At 39.9% G+C, this 22,836-nt stretch overlaps 1 protein-coding gene across 1 annotated transcript; it reads right to left on the bottom strand.

Annotated features, from left to right (window-relative positions):
- Window positions 1–6,846: 6,846 nt before the first annotated feature.
- On the bottom strand, window positions 6,847–21,508 carry plpp2 (phospholipid phosphatase 2). The gene is made up of 6 exons (NM_203786.1): window positions 21,432–21,508; window positions 10,824–10,975; window positions 10,065–10,339; window positions 9,204–9,261; window positions 8,671–8,847; window positions 6,847–8,156 (listed from the first exon to the last, which is right to left on the bottom strand). Exons 1-6 carry the CDS (start codon window positions 21,487–21,489, stop codon window positions 8,025–8,027), a joined length of 852 nt encoding a protein of 283 aa, NP_989117.1. The 5' UTR covers window positions 21,490–21,508; the 3' UTR covers window positions 6,847–8,024.
- Window positions 21,509–22,836: the final 1,328 nt, after the last annotated feature.

Genomic DNA, 22,836 nt, shown 5'->3' with positions numbered 1-22,836 from the left:
GCTACCATGGGTGGCTAATCTCTCCAAAAAGTGTTTCCATCAGCAACAGTGGGAATCACCAGTGGACAGGCCTACGCATTGCTTAGGCTTTCTGAAGTTGCGCAAAGTTGTCCACAGTAGCAGAGATCTCTTGTGGGCGACTAATCTCTCAATGGGACATTACCCAAAGAGGGCAATCTGGCAAGTCCCTGCATCAACTTTAGGGCTTTGACACATGAAGCTACTTGCCGTGGCTACAAAACACCAGAAAATACCCTGCCATAGACAATAATGAAAATTGTCTATGCTAAAACACATGAAGAGACAATTATTAGTATTGTCTATTTTGTAGCTGCGACAAGTAGCTCCATGTTTCATAGCCCTATAGTTCAGTGTCATCCAACTTCTGTGGTACCGAGGTCCAGAATTTTTCTGGCCTACATGGTAGAGGGCCGATAATGGAATCCAGTTTTAAAACACATCCACTTCAAACCAAACCCATGTTATCACAAGAGCTTTTAAGGCCATAACCACATTAATGGTGGTAGCACAGCAAAATCCCAAATGGTTGGTGCTCACTGTGGGGATATCACCCTTCATTCATATGTAAAAAATATTTATTCTATCATATTAAGACATATCCTTAAATCCATATGTCTATTTTACACAGCTTAGGCACCATATAATTACTTTTTCCAAATGCTGACAAACTCCCACAACAAACCCCCTTCAGGTTCACCTTCCACAGACAGCATAAGGTGGGCAAAATATGGCACACGCAGGCAGCATAGGGCAAGCAGAGTATGGCACACACAGGCAGCATAGGGCAGGAAGAGTATGGCACACACAGGCAGCGTAGGCCAGGAAGAGTATGGCACACACAAGCAGCGTAGGGCAGGCAGAGTATGGCACACACAGGCAGCATAGGGCAGGAAGAGTATGGCACACACAGGCAGCATAGGGCAGGAAGAGTATGGCACACACAGGCAGCGTAGGCCAGGAAGAGTATGGCACACACAAGCAGCGTAGGGCAGGCAGAGTATGGCACACACAGGCAGCATCGGGCAGGAAGAGTATGGCACACACAGGCAGCGTAGGGCAGGAAGAGTATGGCACACACAGGCAGCGTAGGGCAGGCAGAGTATGGCACATACAGGCAGCATAAGTTGGGCAGAGTATGGCACACACAGGCAGCATAAGGCGGGCAGAGTATGGCACACACAGGCAGCAGAGGGCAGGCAGAGTATGGCATACACAGACAGCAGAGGGCAGGCAGAGTATGGCACACACAGGCAGCAGAGGGAAGGCAGTACATACAGTGACACAATACTGACACTGCTCCTACAGCCTGTCACATGGGAACAATGTACACTGAACATTTTCTAATATCTCAACTCTCAACCCGTGTTTTTATACTACTGATATACCATTAAAAATTTTGGGGATTAGTCTTTGCTTTCTTTAATGAAGCAATCTTCTTATTGCTGCTTTACAACACATTTATTTATAGGTCCTAAAAGGTTATGTCCCCTCTGACTTGTAATTCCTTAATGCTCCATCGTTTTCCTATTAACTCCTTTACATCTGAATTGCCACCATAAGGTAGTCCTTAATGCTTTTAGATTTCTTTTCTTAGGTCAGGTAGGTCAGGCATGTGCCCATGCATGCAGAGGTAATTTTTAAAATTGGGACCTTATTCTACTTGTTGGCAGGGTCAGCCATCCAGGTGACCCAGATAGACTAATAATTGGGGCCCTGTGGGAGGAAGACCATGTTAAGTTAACAATGTGGGGCCTTGCTCCATTTATTCCAACATTGCATACATGTCACAAAACACACATTAGTGTGCACCAATAAACCAACTAACACTTATATTTAAACCAGTTACTACTCTATACCAAGCAGGAACCTTTTGTATCAGTTATTGGCTGCTTTGAATGTTAATCTGTTTGTTCAATTCACAGTTAACAGGTGGCCAATTAAAGCTGCCAATTCAGCCCCTTTAGACCAACTGGGCAGCTTTTCTGCCCCTTTACGAACTGAAATTTGGCCAAATATCAGATGTTGACGCAGTTCTGGTCCTGACAACCTGTATCCACGTTGTTGTGATCTGATTGTTTGGCCTTAGGAACAAACTATCGGATCAGCATGATATTGCCCACTTTAGGTGGGCATATTGGAGAATATGCCCCCCTAAGTAGGTTTTAAAACCCTATAATAGTACTGCCACAGTCTGTCAGCTCAGAGCCCTGTGTTTCCATTCACTCCTAGTAATTCCAGATTTTTTTTTTTTTGTTTCACTACATTCTATTCCCTATTTTCCATCTCCATCACATATTTCCATCTTTACCTCACACTCCAGGCAGATCATCTCTCCCCCCCTTCTTCCTACTGTTTGGTTTCTCCTCCTCCCAGCATACCAAGCTCCGTCTTCCTGAAACCCATATTAGTTCCCTCCTCCTATTACCATTCCATTCACTTTTCCCTATACATCCTTTCCCTTTCAATTTTTCATCCCCAATCCCTCTACTCTCTGTCCTGCTTTCCCTTCATTGCCCTCGTTCCCCCGGCACTCTGCCAGCGTGTGGATGCTTTCAGGCTGAGTAACATCCTCTCCGGCAAAGCCCTTTTCCCGTCTCTACAATGTAGAAGGGAGGCACACAAGAGGGAGGGGTGCAGGTTCATCTGTTCTCTCTACAGGATGTCTATCTGTCCCACCCTCTGGGAGAATATATCAGAAGCCAAAGGCAAACAGGCTAACTTAATACTCCTGTCTAAAGAAATGTTAAAGGGCATGTAAACCCAAAATAAAAATGTTCCAAATGAAAGAAAATTAAATGTTAACTATCCAATATATATTAATTTAAATTTGATTGCGGTATTAAATTGATTTGTAAGTGTAAGTGCTATCAAAATTAGTATTTGTCTATCCCTTTATGCACTTTTTAAACAATGCACTGAAAGTCAGCTCTCTTCCACCCAAGACGGTCTGCTCAGCTGCAGCGCTGGAGGTCTCCATTGCTCCGTACGGGAGCTAATTTTCAAAATGTCATTGCGGCGGCATGCTGCCCCTAAATTTGTGCCCCCCTAGGCCCAGGCCTTTGTGGCCTTGCCACAAATCCAGGCCTGTTCAGCTGGCTTCTGAAGCCAATTAATCCGCCTGTATGTTTTTGGATGTTTGTGGGAATAAACAGGAGTACCCAGAGAAAGCCTGCACAGGGATAACAAACTCATTGCAAATAATGCCCTGGCTGGAATTCAACCTGTGACTCCAGCTCTGCAAAACAGCAATGCTTAGCTGTTTACCAGTGTGCTGCCCTATAATAAAATAAAATGCTTATAATAAAATTATATGTATTATATATGACCAACTGCAAATTGTCTTCAAATACTTTATTACTGCCTATGATTAAGTACCATGTGGGTACAAAACACATAAGGCAGATACACCTTGTGGTCTGTATGTTTATTTATTTTTTTTAGGATGAAAATTTGAATAAATTTATATTTTATGTAACAGTTTTGTTATGGGATATTTCTTTTATAGTTGTTTATTCAGTTCATCTTTAACAAACTATATGTTCTGCAATACATTTTAAACAACAACAATTACTCAGGATGTAGTTTCCCTCAAAGCATTACAAATTCTTAAATCAGCTCTTACCTTCTTCAGAATTCCATTTTAGGTGGCCATACATGGCCCGTGGCTGCAAGGATGAAAACCGTATTGTGGCCATACACATACGTGGCCACTTCTCTATAGTTGAAACCTGCTTACCCCTAGTTAGCAATCCCTTGTCCCCACCACTTGCATTTGGTGCTGAGGTGTGGTGGCTGGCACAGTTGCTTAGGGCACCTGGTTGGCTTGGCCCACCCCTGAACAAAGCCATCCAGCACCCATATGAAACATAGATGCCCCTTTAAAACACAATAAGTAGTTGCACCAGCAATAATTGCCGCCAAACACATCCTATAATTTCACAACACTGTTTGCAGAATCCAAAGCTTAACAGGTTTAATTCACATTTTTTTGTGCATTAATTTTTTATTTCAGGTCCTGGATTTTTACTATGCCAATCCAAAGCTTAATTTTTTTGTTTAGATTTCCTTTTGGATCTTTTTCTTGCTAGAAAACCCAAATACGCTTCAGCTCACAGACAGATGACCAGTCATTCTGAGATCCATGGTTCCTTTAGTCCAGCTCCTGATACAGCATTCCACCACATTTGATTGTATAACATTCTTACGGTGAAATGCTGTATTTGCTTTACACCAGACCAATTGAAACCTTTGTTATCCAAAGACTTCCACTTTTGACTAGTCAGTCCACAGAAAAGCTTGAGGACTGCCTGGGTGGTTTTGCTCATGAGAAATGAGTATTGGTGTTTTGGATAGCAGTCATTTTCACCTTGCTACTACACCATTAATTGTGTCTAATTGTGGAGTACTGAAAAGTGAAATCATGCAAAATACCTCTCTTTCATAATAGGCTAATAGTTTATGTGCAACTTTGAAAGTAAATGAAGCAAATGAATGTTGCGTGGGACAGCCCGAAATTCATGGGACCTCGGTGGAGATTTTCCCATGGCCTGCCCACAAAATATCAGTGCACCTCAACCCCATTAGCATTAATGCTTCAGCTACCTGACATTATTAATTTATATACCATCGCACCTGACAGGTTGGGTATGGGTATAAAAGTAACGTGGCCATATCGGGTTGTGTCCAGGTTGGGAGATGGCACGGATGAGTGGGCACAGATTGACTGCACATCACCATCTAAACATTATTAATTAGGATATGGAAGGGGCATGATGCTTAAGCAGCTTATAGGAAACACAGGTCACTGTTACCTCTGAAGTTGAAAATATATAGATGTTTCTAGTTTTTTGGTCTATTGTTTTCACTATATTTAGCACAAGAATATCCCTGGTTCTGACAAGCTAATTTAGCAAAGTACTAGCCCTCTGTATAATGAACTGCCCTTATCTCAAAGTCTGGCAGCATCTTTTAAAAGGCAGGGGTTTGTATACACAGAGGTCTTCTTGGTGGGCTTATGGCAAGAATCAGAAAGTAAAATGTGATTTAAAGAGATACTGACAATAGAAATAAAAAAAAAAAAAACAACTATCATAAAATTATTTCTGCATGCTTTTATCTTTGTTAGATTTTTATTGGCTTTTCTGCAACAGTGTTCCCAAATGCCCAATATGTTAGTATTGTGCCCCTAACTAGAACAAAACTGGCTAATAAAGGCTCTGATATGATGATTCTGCAAATCAACTAACTTTCTGAGGGACCCCAGTACAGTCTCCGGGCAGATGTGGTCATTGACAGAGGAGTATTTCAATCAGGTCCAGTTGGAAACTGACTTGATGTATTTGTTTAGTAGGCAAAGCACGGCTTCCATCATTACATGATGTTTCTTTTGCTTATTTAATAGCAGATATGTATTATGTATGGTGCTGCTGCTATCTATTTCCTTTTGTAAGTCCAACCAAAAGAGCAACAGTTGTACCTGAGGGTCCTGATGGCTTCAGGTTTGAGTCTAATGAGCCACATATACCATAAGCAATTTCAGTTGTCTCTGCAGCAGTGGTTACCAGACTTTTATAGATCAGATACCCTTGGAGGCGCAATACAGATTAGATTACAGGAAACCTTCTGTATATCAGTCCAAACAATATCTATGACTTTTTTTGAACAATATGTCTAAAATAAAGTTAAACATTTGTACAGGGTGTGCCAATTTTATAATTGTTTTTGTATATTAAGTTTGTGCACTCCGATTATACATACATACACATACATACAGGTCAGAGAATTCTAAGTTGTTATATTTTACAACAGTGGGTATATTATTTTTATATAATAGTGAGTCACTTGACTTATTTATGCTGCTGTGAAGATAAACCAGGCAATTCTTATTTTTTTCATTTTTTACTTATGACTTTTAACTACAGTAAATCACATGCTGAAAACATTTTCTGTGTGAACAAGCCCTGAGGGTTCTAGGTTTTTGGCATGGAACTGAAACTCCACACCTGGTTTAGGAATTACAGTGCACTCAAAGCTAACAATTGCATAAGAAGAACTGAAAGATCTACTTTTGTTCATTCCACCTGTTACATGAATACTAGGGTGGTTTGACCCTTACATTTGAAAACCTAATAAATACATAAGTGCTAGGGATGAATGGGGAGGGCAGTACTGCTTTGTAGCCCTAGTAGATCGGGTTAAGAAAAAAGTAAGGTATGTGCTTCAACAATAACCAGAGATTCAGGGTGGGCAGCATTCCTGTTAGACAGAAAGAAACACCTCCCCACTTCACTACCCTTAATAATACAAAAAGATCAATATTTTACCTTTTTTAAAGAGGCTAAAATTGGCCTCCAACCTTAATGAATGAAAATATATTTCTAAGTAACTTATACACAAATAAATACTTTAATGGTTTTAAAGTTAGCTAATGCAATTGCTATCGAAAGGAATAGCTCTCTAGCTATTTATATTCTAAGCACTTACAGGCTCTCACTCCCAATAGAGTGATCAGAAGCCAGCTGATAAATCTGTAAAAGAACTGACTTCTGTTACATTATTTCAAGAGTCAGAGTCAGGTACAGGAAGGAAGGAAGAAACAAACACTGCTTTACAAGAATCACATTTTCTTCCATGATAGAAAATTGAGTTTTGAGGTGCAGGACCCCTTTAGGCGCTTTAAATATTTTGAATGCTAAGAAATCACAACTAGATGTAACGTTAATAATTACAGTCACATATATTGCTGAAATAGAAGGCTAAAAGTAACTGCATACCTTCTGCTACACAAACGTACACACAAATGAACTCAGTAAATACATACAAACATTTAGTGAGAGAAATGGAAGTGGGTACTGTATTGCCCCACTGCCACTGCAGTTTATTCTTATATTATACAATAAAAAAGCATTAATTACAGAAGCTGTATTTAGACAAGATCCTCTAAGGTCTGTGTATTGGCAGAGAACATGTTCTCTAAAAAAATGATTCTCTTAGTGTCACTAACACAATACAGTGAGAAAATAATGGAGTTGGTGACCTGCTTTTTATTCTAGGCCCACTGCAATTAATGGCCACAAAAAAAAGGTGCAGAAAAGGAAGAAACCATTAAAGAGGAGGCTACAGGTGTTTTAAAGTGAGCAGGTCATGTGCTAGGTTGAAGGCACAAAGCATACTGAATTTCATTTTTTTATTATTTTGGATTGAAGTAGACAGGTCCATACATGTGGCAAAAGCTGGTAACACAGAAGAGGTTATTCCATGTGAATGCCATATGATGCAGGAGAAAACTGTTAATTGCACACAGACTCAAGAGTGTTATTTACACACACAGTAAAACCTTTTGAATCACTATATACAAGGAATATTTGGGAGGTGCTCATCCTATACTCTCCCATTAAGGCACATGTGGTAGTTCCAAAAAGGACCTCCTTTTAACCCCCTGAAAACCAAGAGGTGGTGAGCAGTGGTTAGGAAGCAGGACACAGACAAACAGGTAAATAGATACTCAATTAAAGTGGTAATAGGGCAAATCTCATGTAAAATTAGGACAGGGAGGTCAAACTGCTTCTTGCAGTAAAGCACTCAGGCTGCAAGTACTGGCCTCTCCTTCTAGCAAAAGGCCCACACAATGCCAACCACAGGCTGGCACTATGATCCTGGCTACTGTAATTCAGTCAGTCAAGAACATTCATGCACACAAATCCCACCCACAGACTGACACAATCACTCACAGCCGGTACAAAAATCTGAACATATACACAGTATGTGTAGACAGTCACACCGACAGGACAACAAAAGAAGCAAAGAGTTTTAAAAAATTACTTTGGTAATTTGTGCTGTAAAATAAAAATTAAATTGTAAGATCTGAAAAATATGAACATTTTTCTACCGGTAGAAACAAGTTCATTCAGTCCATGAGCTGCCCAAGCAGAGACCACAAGCTTTATATAGCCTCAAAAAGGTGGATGGTGCAGGTCAGAGATAGATGTAGATTGACAAAGGTCTCAGGATCCTCCAAGGTATCCAAAATGATTCTGGTCCGATTCACTAAGCTGCAGACTTGGTTTGCTCTCAAGAGGGTCTTTGGTACATTGAAGTGGAGGTCTGATCTTGAAGAAATCTGAGACATAACGCACCTGCCAAGAAAGTTACTGGTTTAATGCAAAGTGATAGGGTGTCTATATAATAAGTAATCACAGAGATACATAAGAAACAGGTATATTTGTGAATTTGGATGGGGCTACTGCTCATGGTTTAGAGCAATGTGCAGTAGAGTGAGAAGTTGAATTTTAACAACAAAAAAAAGTCGGCTTTTTCACTTTACTGCGCATGCACCAGCCCCGGGATTTAGAAGACAGAAGGAAGAGGAAACACTCGCTACAGCTACCCCGGGCTGGTGCAGTTTTCTCCTAACAGGAGAACCAGCCAGGGGTAAAAGGTAAGCAATTAAAGTCACTGGGGGGGTGCCAAATGTTAGGCACCCCCCAGTGACTTCAATCGCTTACCTTTCCTTCTCCTTTAAGGTAAAATGGCAGGGATAAACAGGTGGAGAAAAAGAGAAGGAGAAAAAAAAAGCAAATCTAGATAATTATTCATATTTGTATGAGAAGCAAGGAATAAATTACAAATGTAAATGAAAAACTGACTTACAGTGAAAGCAGCCACGATTGCTCCCTGCAGGAGTCCCACAAGAACGTCACTCCAGTGGTGCTTGTAATCAGAGACACGTGTGTATCCCACATAAAGAGCAAACGACAACAAGAAAAATTGTATGGTGGGACGCAGGAGTCGAGCCCACTTACCACACAATCGAGCCTGGACATACAGCTGGAGGAAACAAAACAGAAGAGTTATAATTCACTGCATTAGGAAATAGAATTGGGGGGAAAAGCAAGGGGGTGAAACATGGATGCTAAATACAGGTATTTTGTGATCTCTGGAACAGAGAAATACTAGAGCAGGTATGATGGTACAGTACAGAGGTAGGTAGGGATTAACACAGAAGTGATGGATGCTAAAAAATGGGTAACAATTTTGGAGGTTAAGGTATGAGACTGGCCAGTAAGGCTATGAATAATAAAGGAAGTGGGAACAGCTTGCGATCAGGTAGAACTAAAAACAAAAATAAAAGGTAATGAAGAGAAGCAATAAACTGAAAGTGATAAATAAAAATGAATACTTACAGACAGGAATAACATGCAGTACATTCCAAAGGATGAGTGCCCCGAATAAAAGGAGAGTCTGTGAATTCAAGAATTATTATATATATGAAAGCAAGAAACAGACTTAAGTGTGCAAACTAAAATAATTACTAGCCAAATAATCGTATACAGTCATATTACCACAGCCATTTTTGGCTTGCGGTCCTTGAAGTAGCTAGGGTGGGTACTATTAAGTGGCACTAAATTTTGTACCAGTATGAACCAGGCCCTTGTATATCTTTCATTCTATTTTTTTTTTTTACAAATTGTATTAAAATGACTTGGGCCTATAGTTAACAAACTCATTTGGGTCCATTACTAACTTTAAAAGCAACTAAAGCCCCTCAGCTACACATTTTTCAAAGGCACTTTGCAAATTTTGCATTAGTTCTTTCCTTTCTCTCTTTACTTTACAGGTGCCCTTCTCCATTAATGAAAGCTCACTTGCATAACATGTGCAGTCCATGATAACAGTTTGTTATATTTCAATGCATACACAACCCTTTTGGTTTCTATGGCACTGGTTCATTAAGTACAAAGCCTACAGGGTTATATTTAATTGCTACTGCTTTTTGTGTCATTCAAAAGGCCCATCTCCTTTTTTATGCTTCTTTCAACTGACATCTTGGATAGGCTGCTGTGCACTCCCATAAGAAATGGCATACAGCAACCCAACTTCAGCTGCCTTGTGACTTGATTCTAGAAATTAGTGGGTTATGGGAATAGCATTGGTACGTTTTTTTAAAAAACAAAAAACAAAATGTCTATTGCATTCTAAAGGTTTTCAAGATTTTCTGAATACTGGAAGGGTACAGCACATGAATTAGTAGATAAGTAATTTACCTGGAATCTGTCACATTGGCGTAATTACCACGACAGGTAAAATCTGTTACATATCCTGAGCAATTGACAGTGGACCAGTCTGGGTCACACACAGCAATGAAGTTTGGTCTGGGACGTCCAATCATGTACTTTGCAAGATCTGTTAAAGACTGGCTTATAGCAGCCCCAAAAAGATAAGTCCCCACAACTTTGTACAGCGCAGCAATATAATTGTTACACTCAGAGCGGGAGTACAATCTCTTGGAAAACACCATGTACATCTCACCAGAGGATATCTGTGGGGAAGCATGAAAAGTAACATAACGTCAGCTTGTAAGAAATGGCCCAGGCTTACCATAGCTTCTCCCCATATTATTTATATTTATTACAAAAGTAGCATTTAAGACACAAGCATGGTAACTTGTCCTGAGTAATGCAGTAAGTCTATACAAGTATATAAGTATAAGTCAGTATGATATAGCCCCTATAAAACAAGCTTGGAAACCTATAAATATACGTAAAATATAGTAAATAAAATATTTTTACAAAAAATATTACTGCAACCTTACATTTTAATAAGCAGTCCGAAAATTTAAAATGCAGTGTTTATTATCTTTGTATAACTACTTGGACCCTTATAAAATATGGAATGAGATAGTTGTGAATTATTACCATTATAAAAGAGCAAAAACATTTTTCTTTATTACCCCCTTTTGAGATAAAACTGTTATCCATCCCCCTTCAATAATGTTTCATCTATATAGTATTCTTAGTACGTACAATGATTACGGTGCAGGAAATAGTGACTCCGGCCATCAGTCCATTAGTAATTGTGTCCTCACGGTATGGGTACCTGATTGACTCATCATTGCAATAAAATCCCCGTTTGTATGGAGAGTTCACCAGTGACATAATAATAAATGGTAAGGACGCTGTAAGATATAACAAGTTGGAGTTAAATAGAGAACAAGGTTGTAAGACGAAATAAGTGTTTGGAAGTTGACCTACCCCTAAAACAGTTTTCAAATAGTACACCAGAAATTGTTACTTTGGCAAAACTCAAGACTAATAAAATTTGATTGAAATGAATTTAAATTAATTAAATTTAAATTAGTTGATTCATTTCATAAAGGGGTATAGAGTGCTGTTTTCCCATGATTTCAATGTGGCTGAGGTAGTCATGGGGTGATGCGCCAAAAACAATTGCGACCAATGTGTCAAAACCGCTGCAGTATTATGGTCACCCTGGGATATGCTTGCCCACCCAACGCAAGAATAAACCTGTGTACGACCATAACTAGGCAGCCACTCGATACCCCCTTCTTGCCCTTGGTTAACCACTACCTCCCCCATCCTATACCACCCCCTACTTCTTTCTTTTGATTTATGTATTTCCTCCCCCCCAACCCTCCCTTTTCTTTAATGTAAACCTGTTATTGATGACAACTTTACAAACAATGTCATAAAATGCTTTAATACGTGATGTTAATTTTCTCTTGTTTACAAATGGAAAAAATAAAAATTGTAAGTAACAAAAAAAAACAAACTGCTGCAGTATTTAAAATCAATCCCTTGGTTAATTGGCTTTATACCCCCCTCTTATGTCAGACCCATATAACATTATTAAAGTTACTGTTACAATTGATCCATTTGTTTTTGACTTCTCTCTGACATTTAGTGGGCCTGCACTTAACAAAAGAATATGTAGAGCATATTATCTCCATTACTGTATAATAACAGCAAAATAGGAAATATATAATTTTTCTATTAAAAGCATCAGTACAATAAATATTTAACACTAGTCCTATTTATTGTGCTCACCATGAGCAACAGTGAATATACTGTACAGGTATATAGTTCCACTGTAAGGAATTTATTCAAGTTTACTGACATGAAGAATGCTTTCTTATTTGTACTGCAACATCCTGTAAGGCAAGAGTCACTGCCACAGCACAGTTAAATGTCAAGAGTGAAAGCTAACGTGAAATTGTAGTTGCTAATGTACATTAAAATGTTTGGATTTCCTTTTCAGGTCTAGGAAAAAATGTGCAATATTCCAAAAAGCAATAGTCAGTAGGAGAGTAAATATAAATTGTGATGTGAATCACAAAAGCCATGGCATTGGCAGAATGAAGTCATTTGTAATCACTAGAAATGACTGGTTTGGACTACTGCTGTATATGCTCTTGCAGAGAAGTCCTATATACAGAAATGCACAATTACTGCCTACTGTTTAGTCTAAAATGAAAAATACATAGCATATAAAAATTAAAGAGATGCTGTTAGCATTTAAGTGGTAGCCCAGGAAATCACCAGAGAACTTTGCATCTCTAAGATGCAAGTAAAAGCTTGAATAATAAGAACTGGCATTTGCAATTGTCATTGACAAAAGTGAGCTTTGCTTGTTTCACCAGAGCAGTGATCCCCAACCACTCTAAGAACAACATGTTGCTTCCCATCCTTTTGATGTTGCTTCCTAGGGGCTCAACGCAAGAGCTTGTTTTTACATTCCTGCTTAAGAGGAAATTCTTGAAAGCACAAACACTAAAAGTGACTGACAAAAGGAGCTGCTGCAAGTTTACAGTGAAGAATTAGCCAGCTGTAGCAGTTATTTGGAAGTCCCCAGGAACTTGTGTAGCTCTCAAATACATTTCATTTATGTGGCTCAAAGGTACAAAAAGTTGAAAAAGGTGGGATCACTGCTTTAGATATAATGTAAAAAAACACAAAATGTACACACACACACGGCTGCAGATTTATCAAAACACGAGTTCGAATCGAATCCCGAATGGGAAAAATTCGGATTGGAAATAAAAATTTCTGAAGAACGCAAATATCCCGAAAAATGCGTTCGAAAAAATCGTATTAGTCACGATAATATCGTATTGGCGATCTGAAAGTCACAAAATTTTCGTACCGAACGACTGTAAACAGTGGCAAAACCAATCCGATTTTTTTTGCACAAAAAAGTTGCGCAAGGTACAAAAAAGTTGTGGAAAATACCGATTGAACGAACGCTTGTAGTGTTCGTGGGTAAGTAAATGTGCCCCATGGTATGGTTGTATCTGAATCCTTACAAAAAGCCCAAATACTGGATTCACCATAATATATATATATATATATATATATATATATATATATATATATATATATATATATATATATATATATATATATATATATATATATATATATATATATATATTATCGCGACAAGCGCCTTACACACTGGACATCGCGCAATCACATCCGCAACTATATGTGCACAGATCTGCCCGGCTCCCCAACTGGAGACTTATGTGCGCGACTTGGCCGTGCTACTTAAACTACTGGCTTCATTGACACAGCGCGATCACTACTCTCATGGACAGAATAAGAGACACGGTACTTGCTTCAATCTTTTATTTATTTTTATTAATCGCTACATGCCAAGTCCCTGACGGTAGCGCTACCTGGAACCAAGACTGTGGGACAATATCCTGGAGGCTAATTACCGCTCCTAATACTGATTGAAATCGTACCTTGATGGGAGTTATAGTTTAGCTATTAGGTACACCTTATGTCATTTATTTCTCCTTTCTCTTTCTACCTCGATACTTTATTGCTGTCTTCACGTTTTAACTTCATTCTCTGGTTTCGCCGTGTGTTTTACATTATGTTTATTTTTCACATGGATTTTCTATTACACGTAATGGTAATGTTGTTTACATGTATTCTGTGCACTGTGACGTCACACTGTTTCCCATAAGACCTGTGAGTGCGGAACCTTGTTCTTTTCGTTGCATTACTTTAATGTACTGCACCCAGGCAATTTATATATGTGTGTGGGACCTGTTATCCAGAAAGCTCAGGAACTTCTCTATGTCCAGAGACAATGTTAACTCCAACAATGGCTTTTGTTACTTGGGAAGTGATAATTATGGGATGGAAAGCATAAGACACAGAAGGAAAAACATAGAAATGTAGGGGCATATTTACAAAACTGTTTGTTTTGCTAGGCTATTTTCTTAAACGTGTACTTAAAACATGTGCCTTAACAACCATGTGGGTAACCGCCCATTAAATGTTGGAGGAAAACCAGCATTTTAGCTACAGAATCTACCATCTCTTTAAAGGCCACATCAGTGACTGATAAAGCTGTTACTGACAGCAGAAAATAGGAAATCTTAATAAAAAACAGTATTTTTTCTTATGGCTGCTTAAGGCATTTTCTCTGCTAGTATATTTCAGGCAGTGTAAAGAATGTGAACCACATTAGTAAGGTCAGGTGGTTCCCACTAAAGTCAAACAAAGATAGCAGCCCTGCTTTGCCCCTGCAATATGCCCTTGTGTCACAGTGATAAAACACAGTTTTAATAAATAAATAGACAATATCAGACTACTAATATACTGTGGAGCTTGGCCCTAAAATATTTAGCTGAGGGGCAACTTTTACTTAAGGCACTGGCTCATAGAAGTATGGGATCTATTATCTACAATGATTGGGTTTTGCCAGGTCTCTCCATAATGTGGAGCACCAAGCCTTATAGGGTAGTGCCAGAGCAGGAAGACAATTTAAATAAAAATAAATAAATAAGGGAAAACTTAACCCACTTAGCCACCACAGGGCTCCTAAATAGGCCTTCTTTATAACCAACCCATGAGCCACATTCAAATGTAAAAGAGGGGAGCAGCACCTGGATGTACTGAATAACAGCTGTGATTGGTTTTTTCATGGTTTAGAGCCAACCTCCGATCCGCCCCGCTGCTTGTGCCTGCAAGTGAGCCGATGCTCTAAGCCAGAAATTCAAAAATAAGCACCTTCTTTGAGGCCCTTGGGAACAACATTCAAAGGGTCGGTAAGCAGCATGTTGGGAACCACTGACCTACTGCAACCTCACTCCCCCTCACCTGTCTTTCAATGGGAGAAACACTGCTCCTTGATTCTGATCTTAAAAAAAGCAGCATGCCCATAAGCAGGCATGGAGTGCTGTTTGGGGAGCAAGGGTTAATCAATACGGAAGGGAAGCCTGTGCTGGAGAGCAGAAAATGGGTTTAGTTAGAGTCCATTAGAACCTTCTGGATAACAAATTTTCAAATAACAGGTCCCATATAATGTTGTCTCTAATTTCTTTGTCTGTGTGCGAAAAGAATAATCATTTTGTGCACTCTCAAAAGCAGGTGTGCACAGTACAAAATGGCGTGTTTCCTCACAAAAATCTTTGTGCACACCACAATATACTGTGTGTGCTGGTCTTAAAACCTCTAGTTGAGTAATAATAATATAGTATGGAATCACTGCTCCCTCCACACAAAGACGATGTCGCCAAGCGAGCGGATCTTCAACAGATATCCCCACCTACGGGTGGGCGATATAGGGTAGCAAGTAACTTAAAAAAAAAAAAAAAATCCGATCGTTTGGCCCTGGGGCCAAACGATCGGATTACATTTGTGGTTATGGGGCAATCGGTTCGGGGACCGCATAGTTACATAGTTACATAGGGTTGAAAAAAGACCATTGTCCATCAAGTTCAACCCATCCGAGTAAACCCAGCATCAACGAGCCGATGCGGTCCCCGATCCGATTTTCTAACCTGGCCGATCGAGATCGGGCCAATTTCAGGCCAGATATCGGTCGGCCAGGCCGCTCTGTTCTGCCCATACATGGGCTGATTAGCTGCCGAATCGGTCCAATCTTCAACCTTAAGAGGGTTGAAGATGCAGAATACAGGTATAGGATCCCTCATCCGGAAACCCGTGAAAGTTCCAAATTACTCCATTTTAATCAAATAATTCAGAATTTTAAAACTGATTTCATTTTTCTCTGTAGTAATAAAACTGTACCTTGTAATTGATCCCAACTAAGATATAAATAATCTTTATTGGATGCAAAACAATCCTATTGGGTTTAATTAATGTTTTATTGATTTTTTAGTACACTTAAGGTATGGAGATCCAAATTACAGAAAGACCCCCTTATCCCGAGCATTCTGGATAACAGGTATTACAAAGCCAGGAACTAATATTTTCCAAACCAAACATACAAACAAACATACCTGCAAGCAACTGAACAATGCTCTTTTAAAATATTATTTCAGGAATATTCATATGTATAGATTTCTAATGGTTTCTCTGAACCTTCATTGATTCAAATACATATACTCTCAGCAAGCCATTATCTGCAATTATGAAAGGGCATTTTGGCATCTGTCCCAGGGCTCAGCATTTGAAGGGGGCCTGGAAAAGGTCATGTGCTGATAACAGCCCCCACGGGAAAATGAGAGGCAAAAGTCTGACACTATTTTATAATCAGAGTGACTGCAACAGAAGATACAGATGAAATCCTGCAAATAAGAGAAAAATCACTGACAGGGCAGTCATTCTGTTGACAGAAGTTTTAACACCAAAGGTGCAATTTTTTTCCTTTGGATTTTAGCTTTTGTCCATGGCAAATCAACCTAAATTATATTTTCTATGCAAACACACAAAAATATATATAGACACACACACTTATATAAAATACACATTATATATAGCATACAGGCACACCTTTACACACGCCTCTCTGCTCATAAGGGTGGAAGGATACACCTGGGTGATGTCCCAGTCATCTTGCAGATCAGGTTTCTTACTATGATTTCTAAAACCATGTCTAGCTCTGCTAGAAAAACAAGGGAGGGAACCAAGGGGGAAGGTTGTGCTCATCTCGGGCCTGTGCCAGCGTCCCTAATGCATTAATGACGAGATGCCCTCAACCCTGGATGTCTCCTTCAGTCTCCAGCTGTGATTCTGTTATAAAGAACTTCCTATGTACTTTCACCACTGTATTAGCCAAACCAAACCAATGTAGGGCCTCTTGGTCACAGGCGTAAAAGTGGATTTAGGCAGAAAGATTTACTTTCATACACTGCAATACATACTGTGATGCAGAAACCAGGCACACGTTATGCACAACTTGAGTTCATACTGACAAATGTAGTATTCACCAGTTTGGCACACCACTGCAAGGATTCATTTCCGCTTCCGCTTAACCGAATCAGAGCAAATTTGATTATACCCAAAGGAGGAAGGGGCTGGGCAGGTACAATAGTGATATAGCCCACTCCCAGGCACAATCAGCAAACAAAATGCTTTCCAATGTGTGCTGCCACCTGTACTATTTTCCATGCTAAAGAAAGGGAAAGGCTTAAGTATGTAAGTTGCTTATCATATGTTAAACAATGCAACTAGCCTGAAGTTAATGCCTTTGGAGCTCTATATTGCTGAACAATACACAAACAAGTGGTGTGGAATCACAGTCGCTGATGTCTGCAGATTCAATTATCTGCCCCTTAATTCTCTAAATTGTTTGTCACAACAACCTCTCTGCTTTTGAATATATGTTTATTGTTATCCATGGCTAAACATTATTACATGTGGCAAAAAGGTAACAAAAAGTAATATTTGCAAAGCAGGGCAGGAGTTAAGAGGCATCAACCTGCCTGCATAGGTTTCTATAGAGATTTGTACCTCGCTCTCCCTCCCCCAAAGTAATCAAAGGATGGATAGCAAATATCACACCCTACAGGGGTGAGACAGACAAACTCTCATGGGCTGTTTATACATACTGCATATGGGCATGTATTATTTAAATATACATGGAATAAAGCATGCTAATTGATAAAAAAAAAGTTACTGAGAACATGCTGTATATATAGGCTGAAACAAAAGGTAATTTCTTAATTCTCTAGAGAAAGCAAAACTACCGCAGCAATACTTTTATCACACACCTTTGCACTTAATTTTATTGATCATTATTTTTTTGTCCATAATATAGTAACTTAAGAGCATTTCTCTATAAATAACAGAGAAACCTTTGTGCTTTTCCAGCTAAACTGGCAGTCATTTCTACAGATCTTTGTGACAAAAGAGCTAATCTGCAAAAGATAAAAGGTCTATTTGCATATTACGCACAGATATACAACAGGTTTGGCAGGCCACCAATTTACCCAGTTCATGGAAACATGCAAGCTTACAATAATACTAATCATTTGTGAGGAAAAACAAAATGTGCAAAATACACCACTGCACAGGATTACAATAAAGTCTGCCTAATGGTAAGGCCATTTTTGATCAGTGTAAAAACACAGACCAAATGATTACTATACAATATAATGATAAGAAGCTGTCAGTAGTTTAAATTATTTCAAAAAATTAATTTTCCACAAAGGAAAATCACAGTGAAAAATACTGTGCCACTTCTATAAGAAAAAGTATTGATGGGGGAATGTACTTCATCGATACAGCACTACGTAATTGGCATAATACATAAAAAAAAAAAAGTTAAAGTAGAGGCAAATCAACAATAATTGGGGGCCTACTTTTCATGTCCTTCCAGACAAACCCCAGATCTAACAAAAGGCATAAAGTTTGCCCATAGCACTCAATAGGACTTTTGCTTTTAAAATGGGGACATCTTGCGGATTGATACACATATATGTGCATGTGTTTTATTGCTATGACATTTGGCCCTTCCCAGACTGGCTTAGGCCCATCACCATCTTCTATGGCTCCCAAAATGCATGGAGGCCTTTGCGCCTATTATAGGATCTTTGTGCCTATTATAGGATCTCTTTGTGTTCGCCTAGGTGCCCATAGCCTTTTAGTGCAATCAACATTTTTTATAAAATTATAATTTCTAATATAATGTATAGCTGGGCCAAAACACAGAAAATGATCAATTCTGTTCCTTTAGTTTACTGCATAATACTAAGGAACAGGGAAGCCCTGGGATTAAATGATGATGTATACTGGGGGATGGTAGAAAGCACACCTTGCCACACCACAGTTCTGAAAGGACAGCCCATGGCACACCTTCCCGACACTTTTTCCTTCTGTGATGAGTGTACTCTAGAAGTATCAGAACATTCAAATTCACTGCTTTAATTTTGCAACTAAATTATGCCAAAAGCAAGACCCCAAAACATAGGAATGCAATGCTAACAAAACAACATTTTAAAACCATTCCTGTCACTGCAAATGGCACAACATGTCCCAATCCAAGAAAAATGTGCAACTTCTGACTCAAAAATCAGACATTTAAACACAGTAACATGGTCAAGGTTTTACCTTGCTTGGTAACCCACAGCAACAAGTCAGACATTTACAGGCAACATACTATCCCCGTATGTAATAAAAGGCACTAAATTTGACCAGGAGCAGTAACCAATAGCAACCAAAGAGATGTTTGCTTTTAAACTGGTGACCAGTAAATGCTACCTGCTGACCGGTTGCTATGGGTTACTGCTCCTGGGCAAACTTGGTGCCTTTTATCACATAATCCCATATACACTAGACTGATCTTTGCTAATTGCTGACAGGTTGCTATGGGTTACTTGGCTAAGGTCTGATTCTTTTTAGTTTTGTCAGTTATATGAATTTATAAGCATGCTGATCAGCCTCTTTCCTATAAAGGTGAAGGCACATGGAGCTGCTTAGTAGCAGCTACTTGTCACGGCTACTAAAAGCCAGAAAATACTTTGCCATAGACAATACCAAGAACTGCCTCAGCTAAAACACACGTAGAGACAATTAGCAATATATGATCAGCATTGTCTATTTTTGTAGCTATGACAAGTAGCTGCTACTAGTAGCTCCATGTGTCTTCACCCTAACACAGAGGTTATCGGCTTTGGAAGGCTTCAGGGTCAGTTTAATCAGAAGCCAGTTAACCTGCCTGTTTGATTTTGGAATATGGTTGAAACCAGAGTATCTGAAGGAAACCCATACTGACAGAGAACATTCAAACAATGCTTGCAGATACTTGTGAGTTTAAGACGTTTGACCAGTGGACAAATGAAGGTGCCATTTTTTTCATTTCTAAGTTTTTGGGAGGAATTATGCTCATTGTATGCATTAGAGTTTAGATTCTGTTTGCTACAGCTGAATCTTCTTTGATGGATTCTGTATTTGTCCAAACTTTAAAATTGTGGATACAGTTCATTCCAATACAGTAGAATACAGTCACTGTAAAACCATACATGTATCTAAGGCCTAGAGTATGTAAATAAAACAGGGACCAGACTGGAAGTTCCACTGTGAAGGGGAATGGTGTGTAATCTCTGAAAAGCACTGGGTGAATGTGTCGGCATTATATAAATAATAATAATAATAATAATATGAAACAAACCTATAATACAGAGTCACACAATAAACAAATAGTGAAAAGGCAAAGCATGCCTTACAACAGGAATCCGTGAGCTGCTTCCGGTCAATGAATACGGAAGCGATTAGAGTAAAAAGGCAATTTGTTTCCCAAGAAACTATGCCTATATCAGGTAACTTAAGTGAGTGCTTTATAAGTGTGCCCATCTGTCACACAGGAGTAGATCGTATATTTCCACTGTTATGCTTTGGCTTAAAGCAAGAAGGGCCAAGTTCAGTGGCAAAATAAGGATTTTTGTTAACTGACCTGTTGCAAAAACCCAAGGCATCAATACTTAAGCAGAAGAGTGAAGCACAGCTCCAATCTGCAAACTAACCATTTAATAGCTTTTCACATATTTCCAAATACATAACATTTTGTGGCAGTAAAAAAAATAATTTAAATAAATGTCTTAAAATGTGTACACAGAGGCAGAGAGAAACGTAATGCATTACTGGTTGCTTTATCAGGCAGCCAAATGCTTTGCTGGATTCTATCAGCAAACAAACAGTGCTTCATGCAAATGTCGTGCACACAGCAGCACACAAGCCAATAACTATGCAACTAGATTCCCAGGCAATGGTCAGAGCTGGGGGAAATGAACGTCTCTCCTGGAAACAAGGTGATAAAGAAGCAACAGAGCAGAGGAGGCCAGCACAGAGGGGGGCGTCTGACAGAGTTGCATCAGAGGTAGTTGTGGTGGGCAGCAAAAAGTGAGGCTTCTACCCTGTGGTGCAACAGACTGCGAGGGGGGAGGCTAGGAGTTAGTTAGTTAGGGCAAGTAAGACAAGGAAGTACAAGAAGTTTGTACAAGGTTAGTACAAGGCGGCTTGGGGTAATGGCACACAAGCTGTGGCAGAGCAGAAAGACAGGACACCACAGAGCCGCACACACGGACCCAAGCGTTACACACATTACAGACTGCAGAAGGCTTTCACTGTGCAGCAGGAGAGAAGCCAAGGTGTTGTTACAGCATATGGAACTGGGAGGAAAGTATTCGGGAACAAAAAGAAAGCACACGGCAGGCAGCGAGACACAAATCTGCGTAGCAGGGATACATGGGATACACAGCCCGGGCCCTCTAGTTCTTGCTGAACTGTAACAACACTAAGAGCAGCCACGGGACAAACACCGAAGCGCTGCGGGGTAAGAAACAAAACACTGTAACTAATTAACTAGTTTCGGGGACGGAATTCAGAGACAAATGAGAAACAAAAAAAACTTACCGACAGACACACATAGTACGTCCAGCACTACGTAAACGTTCCTCCGGTCAGGCACCATCCTCCCCCCACCCGCTCCGGTCTGAACTACGGGACCAGACTCAGCTTTCCAGGCCACGCCCACAGTAACAACAGAACCCCACCCACCGCAGGGAACCCACCCGGTTGGTGACGCCAGCACAGAAGCCACACCCTCCCTCTCCCCATCCCAACATAATTTCCAAAGGGATGAGCTTAGTGGGGAAAGTCTAAGTAACGTGGTTTCTGCTGCCAAAAGTGAATGTTATATGGAAATCAGCGACTTAACGCTGTCAGTACAGCCATACATATTATCAGCAGTGAGGGAGGGATAGTTGTCCCAGACCCTGCGCTGGATTTATGCGTCTTTTTCACATGCACAGCACTCTGTTCTCACCAACGTTTAAGTCCCAATATACCCACAAGGTTAACTTTTAGTATGATGTAATAAGCAATATTCCGAGATGATTTGCAATTGGTCTTTATTTTTTCTATTTGTAGGTTTTTAGTTATTTCACTTCTTGTTCAGCGTCTCTGCAGTCTGGAGTTTCAGCAGCTATCTGGTTGCTAGGGTCTAAATTACCTTAGTGACCAGGGAGCAGTTTGAATGAGAGGATGGTAAATGAATAGGAGAGTACCTGAATAGAAAAACAAGGTATAAAAATTAACAACAAAAATAAAACTGTAGCTTCACCGAACAATTGTTTCTTTAGCTGCTGGGGTCAGTGACCCACATCTGAAAGCTGCAAAGAGTTCAAAAGGCAAATAGATAACAAACTAAACCACTGTGTGTGGAGCCTATAGGATCCACACACAGCTGTACCGGGGCTTAAAATTTGATGAGAAAACAAGCAGGGCAGGGAGCTGTGCAGGTGAAAAACGATGGAGAGTTTCTTGGGGTAAATGCAAGTAAGGCGGTGAGGGGGGTGTAAGGCACATAAATAAGGGAGAGAATGGCGCATTTTGTAGTTCGATGGAGGATGTGTGGGTAGGGACAGCATGGCATATGTGTCAGTAAGAGAAAATGGAACACGTGGGGTGGATTTTTCTGCCAGCCCCCCTCAAGTAGAAGCATTTCATGCTGCCTTTGAGGGTCCCCAAGTCACACTGGTGGGCAACAGCCAACTACAATATACTCAGCTAAGCCTGTGACGGACCTCGATTCCTACGATATTAGGTGCATGACTCGCTGATCGGGCGAGTTAAAAGATTTTGATCGGACGCCATTGAAGGCGCCTGAGTAAAATCTGCCTTCAGGGCTGAATCGACAGAAGGAGGTAGAAATCCTATTGTTTCCACCTCCATATCTGATGATTCAGCCCTGGAACGATCTTTCATGTGACCGATGGTTGCACGAAAGATTGAAAATCGCCACGTGTGTGGCCAGCTT

Source organism: Xenopus tropicalis, chromosome 1 (genome assembly GCF_000004195.4).
Source record: "Xenopus tropicalis strain Nigerian chromosome 1, UCB_Xtro_10.0, whole genome shotgun sequence".
NCBI classification, from domain to species: domain Eukaryota; kingdom Metazoa; phylum Chordata; class Amphibia; order Anura; family Pipidae; genus Xenopus; species Xenopus tropicalis.
The sequence above is the reverse complement of the archived record's forward strand: the minus strand, read 5'-3'. Positions and strand labels throughout refer to the sequence as shown.

Excerpts from the sequence above, each read along its gene's own strand:
- plpp2 (NM_203786.1), bottom strand. The coding sequence starts at position 21,489 with ATGGTGCCTGACCGGAGGAACGTTTACGTAGTGCTGGACGTACTATGT. Across the intron at positions 8,848-9,203 it reads ACTGCATGTTATTCCTGTCT|CTGTATGTCCAGGCTCGATT; the intron begins GTAAGTATTCAT and ends TGTTTCCTCCAG. Across the intron at positions 8,157-8,670 it reads CAATCGTGGCTGCTTTCACT|GTGCGTTATGTCTCAGATTT; the intron begins GTAAGTCAGTTT and ends CTTTCTTGGCAG.